Source organism: Lissotriton vulgaris, chromosome 7, assembly GCF_964263255.1.
Source record: "Lissotriton vulgaris chromosome 7, aLisVul1.2, whole genome shotgun sequence".
NCBI classification, from domain to species: domain Eukaryota; kingdom Metazoa; phylum Chordata; class Amphibia; order Caudata; family Salamandridae; genus Lissotriton; species Lissotriton vulgaris.
Genome location: NC_141695.1, coordinates 977315730 through 977337484, shown reverse-complemented (window position 1 = coordinate 977337484; position 21755 = coordinate 977315730). Strand labels below are relative to the sequence as shown.

General features: G+C 41.5%; 1 protein-coding gene across 1 annotated transcript; it reads right to left on the bottom strand.

Annotated features, from left to right (window-relative positions):
• Positions 1–750: 750 nt before the first annotated feature.
• On the bottom strand, positions 751–2274 carry LOC147702826 (inositol 1,4,5-trisphosphate receptor-interacting protein-like 1). Its single transcript, XM_086929450.1, has one exon. The coding sequence runs from the start codon at positions 2272–2274 to the stop codon at positions 751–753; it is 1524 nt and encodes a 507-aa protein (XP_086785576.1).
• Between the last annotated feature and the right edge of the window lie 19481 nt (positions 2275–21755).

Below are 21755 nucleotides of genomic sequence, written 5' to 3'. Positions count from 1 at the left end.
CAATAGTATTCTCTGATATTCCTTCATCAGTCTCTTAGGACAGCTTCAGCCTAAATATATTGGGAAGGACCTAAAGATGTAATGTTTTTTTTTCAGCTAGTGATTTTCTACTTTTGACGCATTGAAACAGCACAAAACGTAATCACATTATTGATGAAGCCTAAAACTGATTTATAAATGAATGTCTAAGAGCAAGAATTAACACAGAACATAACACAATAGAAAATGGATGAATACATCAATAAGAATTGTGTTAAAACTGCCATTGTTTTGCTGAAACAAACCAAATATTAACTGAAAATTATAGATATTGTAAACATTTACATCTTGAAATCTCAATTGTTAATTAATATTTATTTTCTCTGCGTGAACATTCTATTCTTGATTTTGAAGACATCATCTCTCTTCACCTCCCCAAAGAGAGGGTCATTATCGCTCAGCTACTTTGCTGATGTTTCTTCTTTATTATAGTTTTCATCATTCTCAAATCTCCTCCCTCCATTCAAAAGGCATCCCAATCCTGATTCTTCTGACAAAATTAAGAAATGTGGTATTTAAGCATGCATTTCTGCCACAGCACCACTAGGATATTTTTCACTTAAAACAACACACACACGAGAATATTAGCACAGCAGATCCACGCATGCTTTATTAATTGATTATACTTTGTAGCTCCCGTCCCAAATGCAGGGACCATTATTTTTAATAGAGTTAACAGTGATGTATCTTTTTTTTGGAAGCCAAATTTCTTTAAACTCTCTCAGTGTTCAGACATGCCAAAATTGATATCACAGCTTGAAACTCTTTGTTGGCCTGGGCACAGATCCTATGATCTAAAAGCAAGGGGCGGAGGAGATTTATGGGCTCAGTGTGCCGATGTTCTTGTGGAATTGTGATCTGAAGCGGTAGGCTAGGGTTTCCAATTGAGAAGTGGTCAAGCTGTTTCTTACTAAGGCTTTGACCAAGGTAGCACAGAATATCCTGCATTCTCTCTCTAATCTTCTCTGGGTACCAGGCATCTGGAGGTAGCATTATCAGAAGATGCATAAGAGAAGTCTTGAAGTGGTATGAATTAAGAAAGCTTTGGTTCGTTGGTATTGTCATCATCTTCAGGTGGGCTAGAATGCTGAGGCACTTAAGGTGACAGCTGTTTTCTGGAATAAAGCCCCTTATCAACTTCAGGAATTGGCGTTCATAGACAGTGAAAGATTCCAACCAGAAGACACCAGAGACATCACCCATGTTTGTTGCCTGGTTCACAAGGTAGTTGTGGGAGCCTGCACGCTGAATGGCTGGGGTAAAGTTAATGTACAGTATATGCCCAGATTTGAATACTAGCTTTAATCTACATGAGGTGGAAGGCACAGTGGTGATTGTAAAATCATATCTGCAGCAAATGATCCTCCAGGCTTTGCTCACCAGGATGTGGAACCATGTATGAACTTTCTGTGTGTCTAAAAAGCTGTTAGTACAGAGGAGCATCTCTAAAGGTGTCACGTTTCCTTTCTTATGACATGAGCATGGTACTCCCATATTCCTAATCATGCAATCTGATTCTGTACTGACAACATAACACCCCCGTTTGTTGGGATTGCTCTGCCAGCATGCAGCTTTCACTTGGAAGGTATAACCACGTGGAGGATAAAATGGCACCAGAACATCAAAGGTTGGCTCCTTCTTCCAACCCCACTTCTCAAAGGTGCTACCCACGCCAACTCCATCCTTTAGGATTACCCCACTCTCTTTCTTGCATATGATTTGGCAAACCTCTAGAAGGTTACCTGTAAACACCTTTACAAACTCAAACCCACGTGTCATATCATGCACCTCACTATGAACCTCTTGGTTGTAGAAATGTTCAAGAGTTGCACTTTCTGGATAGTCACTGAGATAGAGGCTTGTCAGTGGTGTCATGACATCCATACCATTGGACCCAATCTCGTCCTCAATGGGGATAAGCATGAGATTTTGCTGATGGTACTTCCACCAAATGATAACAATGAGTACACCAAAGAGCCCCATTCCCCAAGAGCGTGAGGTTTCCTCCTCTTCCTTCATCTTCATCCTACTCCAGAGTACCTCCCATTTTTCGTCCTCTTCATCATCAAGGCTTCCACATTCAAACTCTTGCCAGAACTTCTTCCTTTGGGCTTGCCGTAACTTCTCATGCTGCCACAACTGGGATCTCTCTTGAACGTCATCGTTATTTTGCAGTGGAGAGTGATGCAGAATCTGCATAATTACAGCTAAGAAAAATAAACCAACTAGGGTCATGGGACAGTGATGACATCTGGTAAGGCTGCGGAAAAAGACATAAAAGGACACATTCAAACAAATATTAACAGTGGAGTGATACATTGTATGAATAATGTACTACCTCAGTTTTGATTTTTCACATACACCTATAAAAATATTAAGTGCAGAATATATAACAGTATCGTGAAGGTCACTATTTATCTTAACTCCTTCATTCTATACCTTGGTAATATATATTTTGTACCTTGGTAATATATATTACGAAGGTAAAAATATAATATTTTATACTATATACTTTTCCTAGAAGGAATCTGCACACGATAATTACTACATGAAGAAGTAATATTTCAAACATGCACCATATGAAAGGGAGAGGCACCGACTTTTTTCATTGGAAACTTTGTATTTTTATTTTTAAATGAACCACAAAAAAAATAATACCGAATATAGACGAATTAGAAGTGTGCTGATTCCTTCAAGCAACAAATTGTACTTGAATTGTAAACCTTTCCGAATTGATGCGCGCTAAGTCTAGGGCCATTTGTTATTTATAAACCTTATAATTGGTCTATATTCGGTATTATGTTTTCTTTGTGGTTCAATTAAAAATAAAAATACAAAGTTTCCTATGAAAAAAGTGGGTGCCTCTCCCTTTCGCATGGTGCATGATTGAAATATTACTTTTTCATGTAGTAATTATCGTGTCTGATTCCTTCAAGCAACAAATTGTACTTGAATTGTAAACCTTTCTGACTTGATGCGCGCTAAGTAAGTCTAGGACCATTTGTTATTGATACTATATGATCCCCAGGTCTGCAGACAGTGATTGGGTTACCCCATTAGTTTGTAATGGTCCTTTCATTAGTTCAGCATCAACCAAACCGACATTATTCTGACATCAGATTTATTTGACCTTCTTATTGTTTGAGCAGATAATTCTTCGAAGTGATTCTATCTCTAGACCTTAATTTGATTTCATTTTAAAGAGATTCCGATAACCGCATTGCCTCTATGTAAAGGAAGACTGACACGTTATCGGTAGCGTTTGTACAACATAAACAGCAAATGAAGAACTGAATATATATATATATATATATATATATATATATATATATATATATATATATATATATATATATATATATATATATATATATATATATATATATATATATATATATATATATATATATATATCATAACTACACGTATATTCAGCTAGCTTTAGCAAGGGGTATGCTCAGATTCGCCTTTTTTACTTAACAGTAGGATTGCAACGCTAGCGGAACAAAAACAGTGACCTAATTGGCACTGAGTAGTGGATGACATGACAAATTCAGGAACTGGGCGTGCATGAAATTAGATAAAGTGGACATCCGCGCAATATGCAACCTGCTGGAGACACTGACCGGGAGTCTGAACTAGTAACCAGATGAGAACATGGAATATACAACCTCTCCATGCTGAGGTCAACCTTGAGATTTGAAGGGACTTGTGAGGAAGGAGTATCACATGCTTGGCTCCTTTCCTTAGGCCAGGGTTCTCACCCGCCTGCTAACGCAATTCTGGAGTGTGTCAAGAATATGGCACATATTTCTGCGATGGCAAATGTTTTTCTCAATCTGCAGTAGGACACCAAATACTATGCACCCCTTTAATCCCCTGACCAATTTGCTTTAAAACCAATAAGTTCAGTGCCAGCTGATCAAGCATTGATTTGCATGAATCCTTTTGGTCCCAGGAGAACTGTAAGTATGATTCACATGTTCCCCCTCCTAGTAATAGCCCAAGTGGACAATGACATTGCACCAAGGGAACGTAATGGAATGTTTTGGACCATAGAAATTTATTCATGACCATGTCTTGGTCTACTATTTAAATCCTCTCATTTTTGTAATATCTGATTATATTTTCTTCATTAGTTATTTTGATTGAAGGTATTGATAGGGTGATGATGTCCTTGAATTACTGTTTTCAACTATTAAAATGAAAGGTGCTTCAATAAATACATAGTTACCAAATTTTAGACATTTATAGAGGAATGCATAATCATTGATTGTGTGCAGATGATTGCCATATTAGAGCAGTCCTATTATAAAGGCGGCAACAATAGCAAATGAGGGGCTCATGAGGAAGAGCTATGAAGCACCTGCTAGTGATCCATGATGCACCAGCCCAGTTCATACCATGGGGGACCTGTAAAAACAACAGATGGAGTTCATTGAGGACAGGGACTGGTAGACCTCAAAGGAGAGTCACCACTGGCTGAAATAGAGGAGACCATCCACAGGAACGAGTTACGTAGAGGGCTTGATCTTCCACTTCTTCCGGAGAATACCTTTTACAAACCCACAACAGAAAACACTTGGACTGAAGATGCCTCTTGAGAAACCCCACCCTTCTGCTTTACTATTACCCATCAAGGTACACTCACCAGTGACTGACTACTCGCTCTATGAGTTGACATGGCAGGCAAAAAATGATCGATTGGGATGAAGCCAATATGATTCGCCAATGGCTGAGAAATAAGAAGCGTTATCCAGTCGGGTAACGCCCCCCGATTGCACAGCCAAACTCCATTAGGGAAATAATTCAATAGTATTCGATCAATAAACAACGATGATCATTGAGATGATATTTATTAAACATTGTATCTTGAGATCAGATTCAGATTCTTTCAACAAGGTGGTTATAGAAACCAAATGGTAGTTCAAACTCCATTTCAATTTCATTTTTTCTTCTACGTTGGTCGATCAGACAGCGATACACTGGTCGTACGCAAAATAGTTGAAATATTTAACTGCAGTTTATAATACTGGTGTGCATCTAGCACTACTCCAGCATTAATTCAAGTATTCCATTCATCACCTTGTATGACCAGATGTGTGTCTCATGATCACTGTGCCAGTAGAACTAAGCTATATCTGGCTGAAGAGCGCTAATTAGGGTGAAACCAGTCCTAGGTTACTTGTGTTACAATTCAGGGAGGACTTGGCCTGGCAGTTAGGGCTGGACTTTTCCCATGATGAGCAGGGTCAAGACTGACTTGCTTACGGCTGGGTCCACCTGAGATGGCATAGTGGGTAAAAAACAATAGATTGCGATGCGGCTCAAAGGATTTCCAGTGCCTGAGACTAATTCATGCATTCCATCCATCACTTTGTTGTTTTTGCAATTTCTTAGGAGAGGAGGGTATGGATCCGGAACTGAGCCAATTAAGAGCCTGGTATGCATTTGTCTGTATATGTGTATGCATGTGTTAAGATATATGTCTGTGTCTGTGTGACATTGTGCCCCTCCCTATTATACTATCCTAACATAACATTACTTCCTGGAGGTTTTGCCTGGTGTCAAAAACCACCAAAATGATATGCTATCCTCACCCCATCATAAGTAGTTCATATTTTGCATTATTGCATTCGTTCATGCATAATATCGGCAGTGGCATAATCATTGTCATCCTTGACTTAATTTGGGTATTCAAGGTCTAGGAGTGACATTCGGAGTTTTATCACTGTCCTATTAAGAGTGTGACTAAGCTCCTTTTAGCCATCCACAACATAATTATGGCTGTCCCTCACACACTATTGGCAAGGACTGATTTATAGTGCGTATCCTAGTCATTATGGTGGCCTTTATGCATTGGTGGCCTTGGTATTTTGATGGGCATTATTGGCATATTACAGGCAGCCTTGATGTTTTGGTGAGCACCCACGACTCATGACTGTATGAGCAAGGTATTTATAGAAAATCTGTCTACGAAGCATTTATACATGTGAGTAATTAATGAAAATGACAACCTGATATTTTGGGGGTGTATATTTTCAAAAAATTAAAACTTTCATTTTGAAAGCAAAATTCCCGAAAAAAGGTTTGTCGGAAATGGATAGTTGTATTTAATAGAAAATGTGTATTTTCGGCAGCTGATAAAGAATAAAATGTTGCGATTCCACCACACGATCCATTCCATTCATGGCCACATGACACTTAGGGCACTCATTTAAATATTGGCGGATGGTCGGTCATCCTTCAGGTTTCTGAGTAGATTGCTCCATCCCCGTGATGGAGGTGCCACCCATCTGATTTAGAAATGACTGCTGGTCTAGTGGACATTTTTAGCATTGACAGAAACCGGTCACATCGGTTCCTGACAATGCATTGTATGGTAGGCATACAGCTCTGTCAGCAGAGCAGTAAATCAAACTTATAATTTTTGTAATCTTCAAAAAGAAAATCCCAAAGCTGTTTTTTATTTTTTAGAATAAAAAAGAAATGCTCTCCTCAGGCAAGTGTAGCATTGTGCACTTTTCAATGCCCTTACTGTCAGGTTTTTACCTGGCAGTGATGGGCATTGAAAAACTGATGTATGTCTGTCCATCCAAATAAGGCATACATATATCCAAAGCCCTTACTCCATCATGCCATCAAAGTTGTGAGACCACGGAGGAGATGTAGTAGTCTCTGGCTTCGTCATACCATGGTTCATCCAAATTTAAATCCGGCAGGCAGATCATAACGTTGGTCGGGGGGAGGTAACTCATTGCAGTCGAGTTCCCTCTTTTCCAAGATTTAAATAGGGCCCTTAGTCACACAAAGCATAGACTACTTTCTGTGATGGGAATGGTTATTTCCTAAGGTGGTCCAATGTGAAGTCTTGAAGAGTGGAGTAACTGACCATGGCTGACATAGGGGATGTAGGATACAAAAGCTTGGACCTGCCAGATTACATTTAGGGGCAATGGCAAGAAGGTATGCTCGGGAAGTTACACTTACAACCATTATACACACGAATTTGGAGGGAAGTGAACTATCGATAAATTCAGCAGGCATACTATGGGCTGCAGGGAAAGCTGCGGGAAATTCTTGTGATTGTATTTGCTATCATCTAAAGTCTGCTAATTAAATAACAGGACCCACTGGAAGTGTCTATAAGTGACTTGAACAAACAGTACCTTGATAACCCCAACTCAGTGATAACATGCCTTGTGGAAACAGCCAAGCTGCACCTGAGTACTTTTTTTTATAGATGCTGCAGAGCAAGTTTTTGTTACAAAACTGCCTGCAAAATGTTTCAAATGCTCACATATTAGAATTTGAGGGTGTTCTATGAATTTACGAGGTCTAACCTTTGCTGCCAATTCTCACCAACACACACACCAAGCTGAGACCTGTATGCAGTGCTGCAGACAGTTTGCTGTAACACGTTTAATCTGTGGGTGCAAATGCCCACAGAACCTGATTATTGAAATCATATTTCTATTTATATTTACAAATTCAATTTTTACAGTCCTAGGTTTCCCTTGCCCCTTACAACTGTCTTCTCTCACACAATTAAAAGAATGACACTGCCTTGTGCCTACCAGCTTCTCCCACCCTCAAATCGGCACGGTTATCTCTACTGTAACGTAACCCCATCCGGAAAGCGTACGGCAGGAATACTGTGTAATCTCACCTAAGGATTATAATGTCTTCAGCCAGTTAGCAGTGTGTGAGGCCCACAGCAGCGCGCCCCGCTCCTTCAGCTTTGTATTGCCATAGCATCGGTGATGTCAATTATGAGCTCACTGCAGTGAGTGATACCAGCAGGAGCCCGACACAAGACATGTTTAACCCACTCCTCTTGCTTCGTTTTAGTGCCAAGGAGCGCAAGTGATTCTCAACGGAGGCCAGGCATAGAAAGAATAGTAGAATGGCCCGACAAATTAATAATAACAAGAACACAAATTATTGTGCCATAAAATCCTTTATAAAAACACAAATAAAATCGAATATAGTTTTATAAAAAAAAAAAACAGTATTTAATTTCTCCAAGTTCAAAAAAGATATCGTATGTAGTAAGCTAATCTTAAATCAGAGACAGTTGAAATCTGCGACAGTTTGTTATACCTAGATTGTGTTTTGATAAGTAAAATGCAATTGTATGACTTTTGGAAATTAAGATCCTTATTTATAAGATTTTGCCGTACGTAGAGCAGTGTCGCAAGCAGGGCCAGAATGGCCGTAGCGGGCACTGGCTTTTCCCCGGTGGGCCGCTGGGGTGGGGGCCGTTTTGTTACTGGGACATTTTTGCAGCATAGCTGTAAAATCGGTCCCTGTAACAAAATCGTCCGAAACTGGCCCTGGCAAACAGCTCAGCCGCTCCCAGCGGGGCCGGCCGAGCTCTTTGCCAGTGCAAATTTTGGTTCCCAGTCCGGCCCTGGTTGCAAACCTTCCTGCTGCACAGCCCTACTGCAAAGGAAAAGGGCAGGAATGCTCTGTATCTATCAGGTACAGTGCATTCCTGTCCTTTCCTCCTGTGCTAGTGCACAATGGGCTGTCATACGCCAATGAAGGCGCCTTTGCAAGGGTGTCTGCATTGCATGATTGTTTTCGTGCAGGAAGGGAAACCTTGTACAAAAACAATTGCAAAAGGCTTTTTCCTCTTTCTATGTGTGCTGCACACATAAAACAGAGAAAAAAGAGGAGAAATAAAGATATTTCTCCTTTTGCACCGTACGTTTTTTGGTGCTGCCTCAGAGTTAAGATTCCGGGAAGGATTAATTGGGGCAACGTCAGTAGTGGAGCTGCACCGATCGCTACATCAAGCACTCACTCGGTGCTGGATTTATTTAGGCATCGTGGGGAATTAATCCAAAGTTCGTTAAGTTAGATTTAATCAGGGAGCTCCGTACGAAGGCAACCGACCAATTAATCATTGACCACACGGAGGACTTATTACCCTGTGGTTACCTGCCCCAATCCCCTGGTCCTGATGAAGACCCCGCAGCAAGGATAACAATTCCTGCACTGATAAGAGGGTCGAAACGTCGACTGTTGTTCTATTTGCCGCAACCTCACGCCAATATTGTGTATATGTATTGTACCTTGTGATGTATGCCTTTCTAAAAATATCGCCGCCATTCTATATGGCCGTTGCTGCTATACTACTTATAGCATAAAGGTTTTTTCAAATGTTTGATTTTACTGTCACACAATCCTACCACTCCCTTATCATCACCACTATCACTTCCCTCCTCCTTCCCGGGGCACTGTATGACCTTCAATACAGTTGAATGTTTGCTACGTGTATTCGTTACACTGGATCCCACAGTGAATAAAACTCTGCGGATCAAATAATTGTTTTTGATTAATTCATTGAATTGTACTATTATGTTCCTTGTCCACACTGGGATCCCTTCCTCCTGTGGCATGGGTAAGTCACCCCTCTAGCAAGCCTCCCAGCCCACAGGCAGGGTGTGCTATACCACAGGTGAGGGCACAGCTGCATGAACAATATGCCCTTACAGTGTCTAAGTACATTCTTAGCCGTTGTAAGTTCAGTGAAGCCCTACTGAGTTCAAGGACTGGGAGATTGTCATTAGGCCTGGGCAGCAAATTCCGTTCCACTCACGGAATTTGGGTAATTTCACGTTCCGTGGAGACCAAGAAATTGCCCCATTTTCTGCGTTCCGTGACTCCGCGAATTTTTTTTCTGGTTCACGTTCTAAAAATGCGGGTTCCCGCGATATTTTTCCAGAGCACGCAAACAGCGATTGCGAATAGTAAAAAAGCATTGTGAGCAAGCAATTTGCGTGTTCGCGGAATTGCTGCGTGTTCGCTGAGATTTTTTTCCGTTTGGCAGAGATTTGCGTAACGCGATTACGCAAATTCCGCCCACCCTTAATTGTTATTACAAACTCCACAGCACCATCATGATTGCTTTACTGAATGCTAAGAAGTTTGGTATCAAACCTCTCAGCATAATAAACCCACACTGATCCCAGTGCTGGATGCATTACAAAATACACTGAGAGGGCATTTTAAAGATGCCCCTGTAAAAATGACCAAATGGCATAACGGCTAGGGCGCTCAACCTCGGACCTGGGCATCTGGGTTCGAGTCTCGGTACAGACGCCAAAATCTTCTGTGATTCTGGGCAAATCACTTAATCTCTCCGTGCCTAAAATGAATGTGTGTCCACATGTAACATAACTGGTGCTATGTAAAGCGCTCTGATACCCAATTCGGTATGGGTCTAGTTTGCGCTATATAAAACTCTGCAAAAGAAAAAAACCCTCATGCCCAGCAGACTGGCCTGCAACAGCCTGCCAAACACAGACATCTTTCTGACCCCCTGATTTGGAAGCCATTGTACTTTTGTGGGTCAGGAACAAAGCCTGCTTGGGATGGAGGTGCTTCTCACTTACCCCCAAGCAGGAACAGAATTTAGGGGGATGAGTTTTAAAGGCTTCCTGCCCTTTATTTGCTGACGAGGTCCTCTCCAACTACTGGAGATGCCCGCTCCCTTGACCAAATCCTACTTTTTGGCAGCAAGGAAATAAATAGTCAGGAAAGGTGTCCGGAGCTGTAATGATGTCCTCCTTAGAAAATCATCCATCTTGGATGAAAGGTTTGTTACCTATAGGATTAAGGAATGCCCCCTCACAAAAGGGAGATGGCATGCTAAGGGAGTAAACAAGTTAGGTATCCCATTGGCTAATACCTCTCTGTACCAGTTACACCCCTAAAGTATTTATGGGCACCCCTGAACCTTGATCCTCAGATTCCTATGAAGTACGAAGAAGAGGCTAAGAAAACGCAGTGCAGCTGAGTCTGAAGACGACTACTTATTTGGCCCCAGTCCTACTGACTAGTCCCCTGCTGAAAGACCCTGCTAAGAAGACAAACCTAGTGCTTTGGCCATTGACTTCCAGAATGAGGGGAAGACTGGCCACACTTCAACAAAGACCAAATCTCCTGAGGTCTAGTGGCCCTGTCCAGATGAATCCAGCTACAAGTACTCCCGATCCAGCTGGAATCAGGATCCCTGCTCACTCTGCACCCTATGCCCACGGCCGAAGCTGAGTGGGTCGCCTGTCCAGTGAAGTCTCCCCAGTGACCCTGTCCTTGAATCCAGCATTGGCTGACTTCTGTTGGACTACACAAAGACCCCAGCAGCCTCATCTTGTAGGGTCCCCCTGACAGCGACTGGCTCCGGTATAGAAAATCCAACACCAATGGGCACCCCTGCATTCTCTGCCCTTTAACCTCGGGGAGCCCAGCCGACAGTGCCCAGCCCTCCTTTGACATCTAAACTTACCTGCACAGGGTACGGTCACCTTCACCCAGCCTCCTGGTCTGAGCTTGATGCCTCTTTGTGTGACCAAGTATCTCCATTGAAAAGCAATGTGTGTTCAACACTGATTGCAGCCTGTACCCAACCGCCCCTATGCCAGTGGTGGTGTAACTTTAACACTGCCTTGTGGACCTCCCTGTGCTTGCTTTAATCCCCTAACCATGGGTACTCACCTGCAAACCGCACCTCTTGTAGGTACCCTCAGTCTCAATTGACTAACATCAGGCCTAGTGCCCTCTCCACCCAGCCGTCCTGTTCTGCTGGTGTGGCAGTACCTACTTTTGTAAGACCCTTGCCCAATATTGGTCCAAACCCCTGAAGACTGGATGTGTAGGTTGAGTACTTACCTGTAACTGCATATAACTGTTTACCTTCCATAGGATCGCATTGCATTGCCTGTCTATTACACTAAATGCCTATCTTTCACATTTTCTAACTTTGCTACTGTTTGATTGGCATTGCCAAAGTATTTCTAATACTGCTGTATAGTATTTGACTGCTTTTATAAACCAATACCTATGCATTTTAAAAGTATTACTACTCTTGAAACTGCTGTCAGGACACACCAACTAAGATCCAGTTTTTCCACAGGAGCAGATGCTGAATCCCAACTCCCTTCTGCGGGTGATTATGCAAACCAAGGTAACAAGCCGCAAAACTCCACAACAAGGGGGAAAGGGGAATGGGAAGATAAGAGAGAATGCCTCCAGATCCAGTAGTCTTCTGCTACCTATCTATGACTCTAGTTTTAGAATTGTTACTCGCATCAGGAAGAGAAAAGGCAGTACCTGTACAACATTAACGCATAGTAATTAGTTCACTGCTAAATATTTGTAATAAGTCAAAACATACTTGACCAACTAAACAATTCCTAAATATGGCTCTTACTCACACACCTGGATCACATAGAAGGCTTGCTGCTCTCTGAAGACAAAGGTTCTGGTTAATATCTTCTATGCTCAAAAAACGTATTGAAAGGAAGAGGTTGAGAGAGAAAAAGAGAGACACTATGCATAAACTTTGACTCAGGCTCTGAATAGAATGTTGTAAAAGTTTCTAGTCTTGTATCAAGTCTCTAAAACACTAGAGTCTCAAATTAGTGAGATGAGGGAAACTGAATAATATTAAAGTTCAGGTTGAAACTCAGGGAACAGAATTCCTCCTTAACTCTGGGTCTGAATTTTGAGATAAACTCTGGAGCAAGACAAATGAGATGCTAGTCTTTTTGGGGAAAAAAGGCCCCTGGTGTGCACACCACTCCGCTGAGGGTGGGGCTGAAATAAAACGAAGTTCAAGGACTCAGAAATCTCCTCAGAGCAGGCCCGCAGAGAAGACGCTGCTCTTCCGTCTAATTCAACTGATGAAGTGCGCAGCTTCAGGGCAAGTGCGCTGAAAGAACGCTAAAGGTGGTAGTTGTGGCAGCCACCCTCTTGGAAAGATGGTAATCCAGCGCTGGAGAGTCTAAATAGCATCTTTTGCAGAAACAATTTAGAATGGCGAAGCTGCTTGTACCAGCGAGGATACAGAGCAAAATGGGTCCTTTTTCTTTTGGGTGAACAGTTAACCAAGCAAGCAATTGTGTTCCTGACTACTGCTAATTACCAGCAACTGAGTTCCTCTTGGTTCTAAAAATAAATAATAAAGTAATAACTTTTTATACCAAACAATTGGTCCTGGCTTCAGTCTTTGAGTGTGCGTAGACATTTTTTGCCTGAGTGTGTACAACAAATCCTAAACACAACCCTCTGGTAAACCTAACTGCTCGGCCACACTACCATAAAGAGGGATTTCAGTGTTATCTACTGAAGCCTCTGTAAGCCTCTGGGTATCCACTGGACTTTGTGCACACTATATCTTACTTTTGTATAAAATATACAGAGTCAGCTTCCTATAGGGGCCTATTCATGAACTTCATTTTATAAAATGTAATGTAGTACTACACTAATATTACTCACATACTATAAAATCCTATTCACAAACCTACCAGAGACCTCCATCTCTCCTATTTGTTTCTGAGTGGAGATCTCCAACAAAGTGGGGGAGATATCCTCACAGATATGTGTACAGTTTTGTAGTAAAAGTGGTAGTGGCTGGTGGAATATCCACTAGTTGAGAGGAGTTTAGGGAACTTTATGAAGAGGTTTAGGGAGGGGCAAATACAAGCCCACAAATGAGTAAGATCATTGCTATTCACAAAGTATAATTCTAAAGTTAATACAACCCTAAAGTTAATAAAACAGGTTCAAATGTACTCCAACCCAGCCTCAGTCAAACACTACACATGGTTACTCTCAGGTGCTGCAGCACACTCCCGTAGAAAACAGCAGCTGAGACAGGGACGTGAGAAATAAGACAATGACACAAGAAAACAGGTAAGGAGGAATGTGGTGGAATTAATACAAAATGGGACCAACTATTAGGTACTCAAATCTCAGTGAAAGAACATTATGATAGGTTGTAAAAGATCAGCAAAGGACAAAGAAGCTTTTGTCAAAATCAGTGAAGCGCCAAATCACACAACTATTCAAGATTACAATGAAGCAACATCTTACTCCTCTATCAACAATGCCCTTAGGTCTCCCATTATTTGCAGCTCAACCCCTCTACCCAGATAAGTTACTTCACCTCTCATATTGCCAACTCTCAAAATGGCAGAAAAGAGATTTTTTAAATTGTCCATGTTTCGCTAAGAAAATCCATACACTTGTAGATCTTTCTCCTTAGCCCTTTCCTCTAATATTTTGAACCTTTAACTTGGCAACCTCTACATGGCACCTTCTCTACAGGGATTTTCTCCTTTTTAGGTCTCGCCTGAGCCAGCGTGCATGCGTTGCTCTGTGAGGCTTCTAGTAAGTACTTTCAACTCGGACCACACTCTCGTGCATGTGTTTTTTTTGCTCAAATGCTGTTGGCCTTTGCGTGCGTCTTACTGAAAAAGACAGCACACAATTGTCCAAAAGTGGGTGCATGTCCCGCCTTCTCTCTCCGCTGGCCTAGGGAGCAAGGGAGCGAAGCAGTGGTCCTCATCATGACAGCTAGCAAGAGGCGAGAGATTCTTTCAGCTTTTATTATTCACTTTTTCCTCATCATGACAGCTAGCAAGAGCCAAGTTTTCTTTCAGCTTTCATCATTCGTTTTTTTAAAACTTGAAGGCCGAGCGCAGTGCCCACTGCAGGGACACCGTGCACAGTTTCATTTTTTTACTTTAATGGTGTGAGCAAGGCACCCGCTTCAAAGACACCGTGCTCTGTTTCTTTCTTTTGAAAAACATTTTTTTTTTAATGGAATCATGAGTGCGTCACTGCGCTCTGCTGGTTTCCTTCACTGCCATTATTCCCCCACTCTTTTCATTCCCTTTCCCTCGTGTCTGTCTCAACATCCACCAAGGAGCAGTCTGCTCTCGCAGCAGCAAAGGAGCCCACGCTGTCAGCCGTAGCCAAGGAGCGCTCTACCAGTGTTAGGTAAGTGGTGCTCGGCTTCCCTTTCAGCATCCCAGCCGTAGCCAATGCCCCACTTTACTTTGATTAATCGGATCAGTAATTGTTTGGATTGTACCCCAGTGTGAGGGTAATGTGCATCAGTGCTCCTACACCACTGCATGATAGTAGAAGAATACGATGTCGTCCAAAAATGTAGGGCTGCCTCAATGGGGGACTGGCTGATGCTGCACCTTTGTCCTGCGGGCAGTTTTCCTTAGGTTGGGGTTCCGCCGACCCGGTCCGTCGGCCGATAAACGGAGACTGCCCGCAGGACGAAGGTGCAGCATCAGCCAGTCCCCCATTGAGGCATGTGATTGTGATGTCTAGTGTCAATCCCTAGGTTAACCACCCCTCTATATATATCTTTTGGACCCTTCAGCTAGGGCCTTTATATCCTGAGGCAGGGTACTCTCCTTTTCTATTCAATTTCGTAGATAATGGCTCTAGCTGAGGATTTTGCAACTCGAGGATTGCGGCGAAGGAGGAGGAATGGTGGAGCGGCAGGAGCGCGTCGAGCAGGGACGAGTGCCAGATGCGCTGAGGGCTCTCGTTAGCAGTGGCTGCAGCCTTACAATCCCGTTTCCCCAGTGGTCCTGCAGGTGGGCCATTCTGATGCTGTTGCCATGTTGTGTCTATGCCGGAGAATCTGGATGTTTACTTTCTGCCTCCCTGTTGTTACAAATTTTAAACTGTCTACTGTGACACCTAGAATGTAATGAGGGAGGGATGGACGCAAACACATTTCTGGTCAGGGTTTGTTTTGATGTATTTACTTCTGGGAAGAAGTTTGCCTCATACCGTTTGCTTAGGGCCCCTTGTTATTGAGCATCCTTTCCCAGAAGCTCACCACATTTCATACAAGCACTGCAGGTGCGGCGGCCAGCTCCTTTGCTTACACCAAATTGAAGTCGCTTGGTGGACGCATGGTGTGTGTGTGGTGAGATTTATTTATTGGCCAACAGCCCCATATTTGGAAGCCTCCCAGTAGCTGTGCTCTCTACATTTCCTTGAAGCAGCCATTGCACGTGGGAAGGCCTGTTTACACCCAAGTGAAGTGGTTTGGCGAAAACAGTGTGTGTGTGAGGTGAGCTGTGTTTGTTTGCAAACTGCGCCAGATCTGGAAGCCTTCCTTGACCTCTGCTCCCTGAAGCACTCACCACATGTGTGGACGCCAGCTTTTTTGGTTTACACTCAGTTAGGTGCTGTGCAGAGAGCTGTTACATGTTTGAAAAACAGCTCCAGTTTACAAACCTCCCTTAAAGTGCGCCCTCCGCATTTCGACGAGTGTTGCAGGTGCAGAGGCCGGCTCCTTTGTGTACACCACATTGGAGAGGTCTGTGAGAGTCATGGGGTGTTTGTAAACAGCTCTGTGTTGTAGAGCATCCGTGTCAAGGAGATGCTTTGCTGGCCGGCCCAATGGCTATTTGTCTGCACCCAATTGAAATGAGCAGTCTGCGCAAGGAGCTGTATTTGTTTGTCTTTTTGCCGGTCCATATTGTGGAACCTATATTATAGGCATTCGGCATATTTAAATGAAGTATGCACCCATGCCGGCCTGTTCTTTTATTTACATGTCCTGAGAGCACACAGTTATTACTTATTTAAACAGGTTTTGTGAGTTGGTACTCCTCCATTGTGTTTGAGAGAATTGGGCAGAAAGAATAAAAAGCTTCTTGAAAAAATTCAAATAATTCAGCATCGCATTGAACAAGGGATGTCAGCCGACACGTATTTCGCCCGTTGACACGTGTTTCGCCCGTTGGGTTGAGTCGACCAGGGCTTTTTCAAGGCTGAAAGGATATTAATGAGTCAAGATTGGATATGATATTATATTTAGAGTGAAGACGTCATTAAAGAATCCCAAGATATGTTGTAAAGGTGATCCAAAAAAGGCCCAGAGCTGGTTTCATCTGCATCTACACCCGTGCAGTGAAGGTGCTTGTGCAATGTGAATCGGTAGATAGAGGATTAGAACAAGAGGACATAAGGAGAGAAATTAGTAAAGAAGGAGGGGGAGAAGAAGAGAAAGAGAAAAAGGAAAAAAAAAGCAAGGAGAAAGACGAAGAGCAAGAGGGAAGAAGTCTTATAATTAGTAGATGTTAATGTGTTTAATAGCTAATGCATTTCAATAGAGGATTAGGACAAGAACACATAAGGAGAAAAGTAAGTAAAGAAAGAGAAAGAGAAAAGAAAAACAAGAAGAGAAAAGAAGGAGAAAGAGTAAGAAAAAGGAAGAAGAGCGAGTAGGAAGGAGTCTTTCAATTAGTAGATGTTAATGTGTTTAATAACTAATGGATTTCGAATTGTATTGAGTGTAATGAGAAATCTAGTTTGAAAGCAAATTAGCATAGAGCAAGGTGTCATTACATCTTGCAAGGTGCGATCTAATATGCTAGTCTTTTAGTGTCCAAGACAGATGCCAGTTATAACATCCAAAGTCTTTTCGACGTATTTTTTACAAAAATGTAGTCACTCTCATCTTTTCAGGAGACATAACAGATTCGTTTATACATTAGTTGATTTGTAGGTACCTTTTAATATCTTGTAGCTTTATAACAGGTAAATATGTCATCTCAAGCGAGGCGTATCTCATCACTTTACAACATTTCTTGCACAGATGTATCTGGGAAGTAAGCAAGAGAGGAACAATAAACGCAAAAATTCAGGGCGGTTTGTCTGGCAATTACTCACACAATGGTAATACATTGAATTGGGGATTAGTAAGGTCAAAAAGGGGGGGAGGCGTGGTTTACCCCAACTCTACGGTCCTTATTATCATTTTGCGGAAGGCATGGCTAACACCAGACACAGGTTGCCATCACTAATAAATAAACAAACATTTATGGAGGACTGTATCGTTTCGCAAAAGGCTACAATGTTTCTGCCTTAAAGTCATTAACTGTACAACATACAATTGACTAAATAAATAAGCAGAGGGTAGATAAAATAAATATGCTTCTAACCCTCCAAAGATTTGTTTAAAATAATTGTGGTTTGGGTCAATTGTGTGTTGTACATTTAAAAAGGGTCTAGGCTCAACCACATTTCTATTCACCTACCCCCTTTAGTTTTTAAAAGTCATTAACAACGCATCAAAACCCTAAGGAAATGGAAAGACCGTGGGTATAAGCCGTCGATTCCCGGCGACACATAGCGAATAGTATCAAGGACTAACCACAAATGAGTTTCACAGGAAGCAAAAACCTCTGTGATACGCTATGTTCGTCATTCTTTCAAACAATACAACATTCTACAACTTTTCTAAAACAACAAAGCGTCATTTTCACCTGTTCGAACTGGTCTATCTGTAAACTGGGAAAGTCCAAAATTCAAAACATAACAGTGATTGGGTACCTCTTCCATATCAAGGATTTCATAAACTGTGAGACACGGAATGTAATATACCTAATCACTTGCCCCTGCGGAAAACATTACATAGGAAGTACAATTCGTCCACTGAAAATGTGTATTGAAGAACACTTCAGGAATATTCATAAAGTGGATCTGAGACAACCATTAGTGGAACATTTTGAAATCAACCATCCACATAATTGCAACTTCTCTTTTTATGGCCTTGAAAAAGTGAAACAACATGCAAGAGGTGGCAATTTGGAGCTCCGATTACATCAAAAGGAAAGTGCACTTATAATCAGGCTTGGCACAGTGGAGCATGGCCTGAACAAAGAAAATGAATGGCATTACTGGCTATGATATACCATCTAGTTCTGAACATTAATGCTCCGGACTATGTAGTGGCCAGATCTACAGGTAACAATAAATATGAAAGAAAAAAGAAGACAAAAGAAAGAAAGAAAAAAGAAAGAAAAAAAGAAAAAAGATGGCAAAGACACTCAATACCTTGACGCAGAACTGCCCTTTGAATGGCAGAATAATGTATCCTGTAATTTTTACATGCTTCGATTTCTTCATTTGTTCTTAGTTCCTGTCCTCCTTCAAACATCTGATTACTCAGACTCCCGATTGAGCTTTGGAGACATCCCCCTACATTAAATATGTTGCCCTCTTTTCTCTAACCTCTCTTAAAAATGTCACATCTCCAAGAGGCAAAAAAACTTTCTCAACTCATATACTGATTCCTATAGCTGCAGAGGAAATATATCTGATAGCTCATGGATCAGATTGTTCTTATAAATGTCAACTGTCTGACGCTGTCCACGAGTTATATTCCTTATTCTGGAGTGGAAAGACGATTGAATATTGAATATGGGCTAACCCAAATAAACTGGTCTCTAGTCTATCTGCCCTTCCTAGCATGGGCTGTCAAGGAAGACATAGAGAGAACAATTCGTTTATAACCAAACTCCCCAAATAAAATCCTAAATAATTTTCCCTCATTAAATAAATCCTTTTTTCTGTCTTTGTACAATCTTACTCCCTTCTCCTAGATGAGTCTGACCTATTCATAATGTGAGTACAAGAATGAAGATGCTTAAGCAAAGGCAAAACTGAGATCGAAAGTGGTCACACACTAAATATTGGTTATAAATATTAAATATTTTAAACTAGGGACCTATTATGGTACAAAGGCGATGATAATTATCCATCATACTTAGATTAGTAGATTAGATAGCTCATAGATTATTTCTTCAAACACATTACAAACTGTTGACACATTGGGGTTTTAGATCTCTAGCGCTTTAGATGCCCGCTCTACTTAAGCATATCACACCCACTCTAAGATGGCGCCCGCTCATAACTTTCCACTTATGACATGAGACCGAACCTAGACACTGTTTCAAAAGATGGCCCTGGTTTACAACGCCGCAGACCAAGCTACGATATGGGATTAACCCTGGACGGTGCACCAGTGACTTTATGAAACACAAGTAAGTGTAAATATAAAACGGCGAGTTTTATCACAGAATTCAAGCATTATGAAGCTACCGATATCCTAAGAATAGAAAGTGGTAACTCGCCAAACTATGTGTCTCCGGGAATCGGCAGCTTATACCCACGTTCTATCCATTTCACTAGGGTTTTGATGCGTTGTTAATGACTTTATGGCAGAAACATCGTTGCCTTTTAAAAAACTATACTGTCCTCCGTAAACGTTTGTTTATTTATTAGTGACGGCAACCTGTGTCTGGTGTTAGCCAAGCCTTCTGCAAAATGATAATAAGGACCGTAGATTGGGGTAGACCACACCTCCCCCCTTTTTGACCTTACTAATCCCCAATGCAATGTATTACCCTTGCGTGAATAATTGCCAGACAAGCGGCCCTGAATTTTTACGTTTATTGTTCCTCTCTTGCTTACTTCCCAGATAAACATCTTTGCAAGAAATGTTGTAAAGTGATGATATACCCCTCGTTTGAGATTACATATTTCCCTGTTATACAGCTACATGATATTAGAAGGTACCTACACATTAACTAATGTATAAACAAAACTGTTATGTCTCCTGAAAAGATGAGAGTGCCTACATTTTTGTAAAAAATAAGTTGAAAAGACGTTAGACTAGCATGATTAGATTGCACCTTGCATGATGTAGTGACACCTTGCTCTATGCTAATTTGCTTTCAGACTAGATTTCACATTACACTCAAGAAAACTCAAAATGCATTAGTTATTAAACACATTAACATCTACTAATTGAAAGACTGCTTCCTACTCGCTGTTCTTCCTTTTTCTTACTCTTTCTCCTTCTTTTCTCTTTTTGTTTTTCTTTTCTCTTTCTCTTCCTTTACTTACTTTTCTCCTCATGTCTTCTTGTCCTAATCCTCTATTGAAATGCATTAGCTATTAAACACATTAACATCTACTAATTATAAGACTTCTTCCCTCTTGCTCTTCTTCTTTCTCCTTGCTCTTTTTTTTCCTTTTTTCTCTTTCTCTTCTTCTCCCACTCCTTCTTTACTAATTTCTCTCCTTATGTCCTCTTGTTCCAGATCGTGGGATTCTTTAATGACGTCTTCACTTTTGATATAATATCATATCTAATCCTGACTCATTATTATCCTTTCAGCCTTGAGAAAGCCCTGGTCGACTTGAGTATGGAATTGTGTCTGCTCGGATGCTTGATTCCGGTCTGGGAAAGATATGGCTGTTGTAGTTCGGACTGGACTGTTCCCATGGGGCACAGGGTCAGAGCTGATTTGCATAAAGCCATTATCTGACTCAGGGTGGTGTGGAGTGCAAAAAACGATGGATTTAGGCCCAGATCCTTGTACTGGGGTGAATGTAAGACATTGATCTACATTCTGTCCATCAAATTGTTTTTTGTAATTTTCGACTTGACCCAATGGGCGAAACACGTGTCAACGGGCGAAAAACGTGTCGGCTGACATCCCTTGTTCAATGCGATGATGAATTATTTGAATTTTGTCAAGAATTTCTATAGAAACTAAACACATAAAGCTGTTTCCAAAAAAGAGGAGTTGAAATTTTTCATTTTGCCCATTTCTCTCAAACACAATGGTAGAGTACCAACTCACAAAACCTGTTTGCATGAACTCTTTATGTGGCTGTTCTGACTGACTTTTTCGGCCCTCTTTTGGGGGAGAATGATTGAAGGTGACTCCAGCCTATTACTCCTCTAGTGCAGGGATTAGAACTATAAGTAGGGCCTATTCATAAGGCACAGTAATGCACTTTCCGTACCCTTTTCCTTAGATCAGGGCTTATAAACTTAAGCTAGGGGATAGATTCATTAGTATTAGTGATAATCCGTCCTTTTGCAAGAGTGCTAGTATACCTTCTATGGAGTTATGCTTATTTCAGGCCTTGTAGGCCTCAAACGGGAGAGACTCCATCTTGCTTTCTGCCCCGGCAGCTCGAGATGCTTCTAGGTCAAGTGTAATGTTTTAGTTTCGAAGTGTTGTTCGCTAGGAGAGAACCGGCTCAGTCTGGCCCTTATCGAAAGACTGTATTTTTCTCCACTCCGA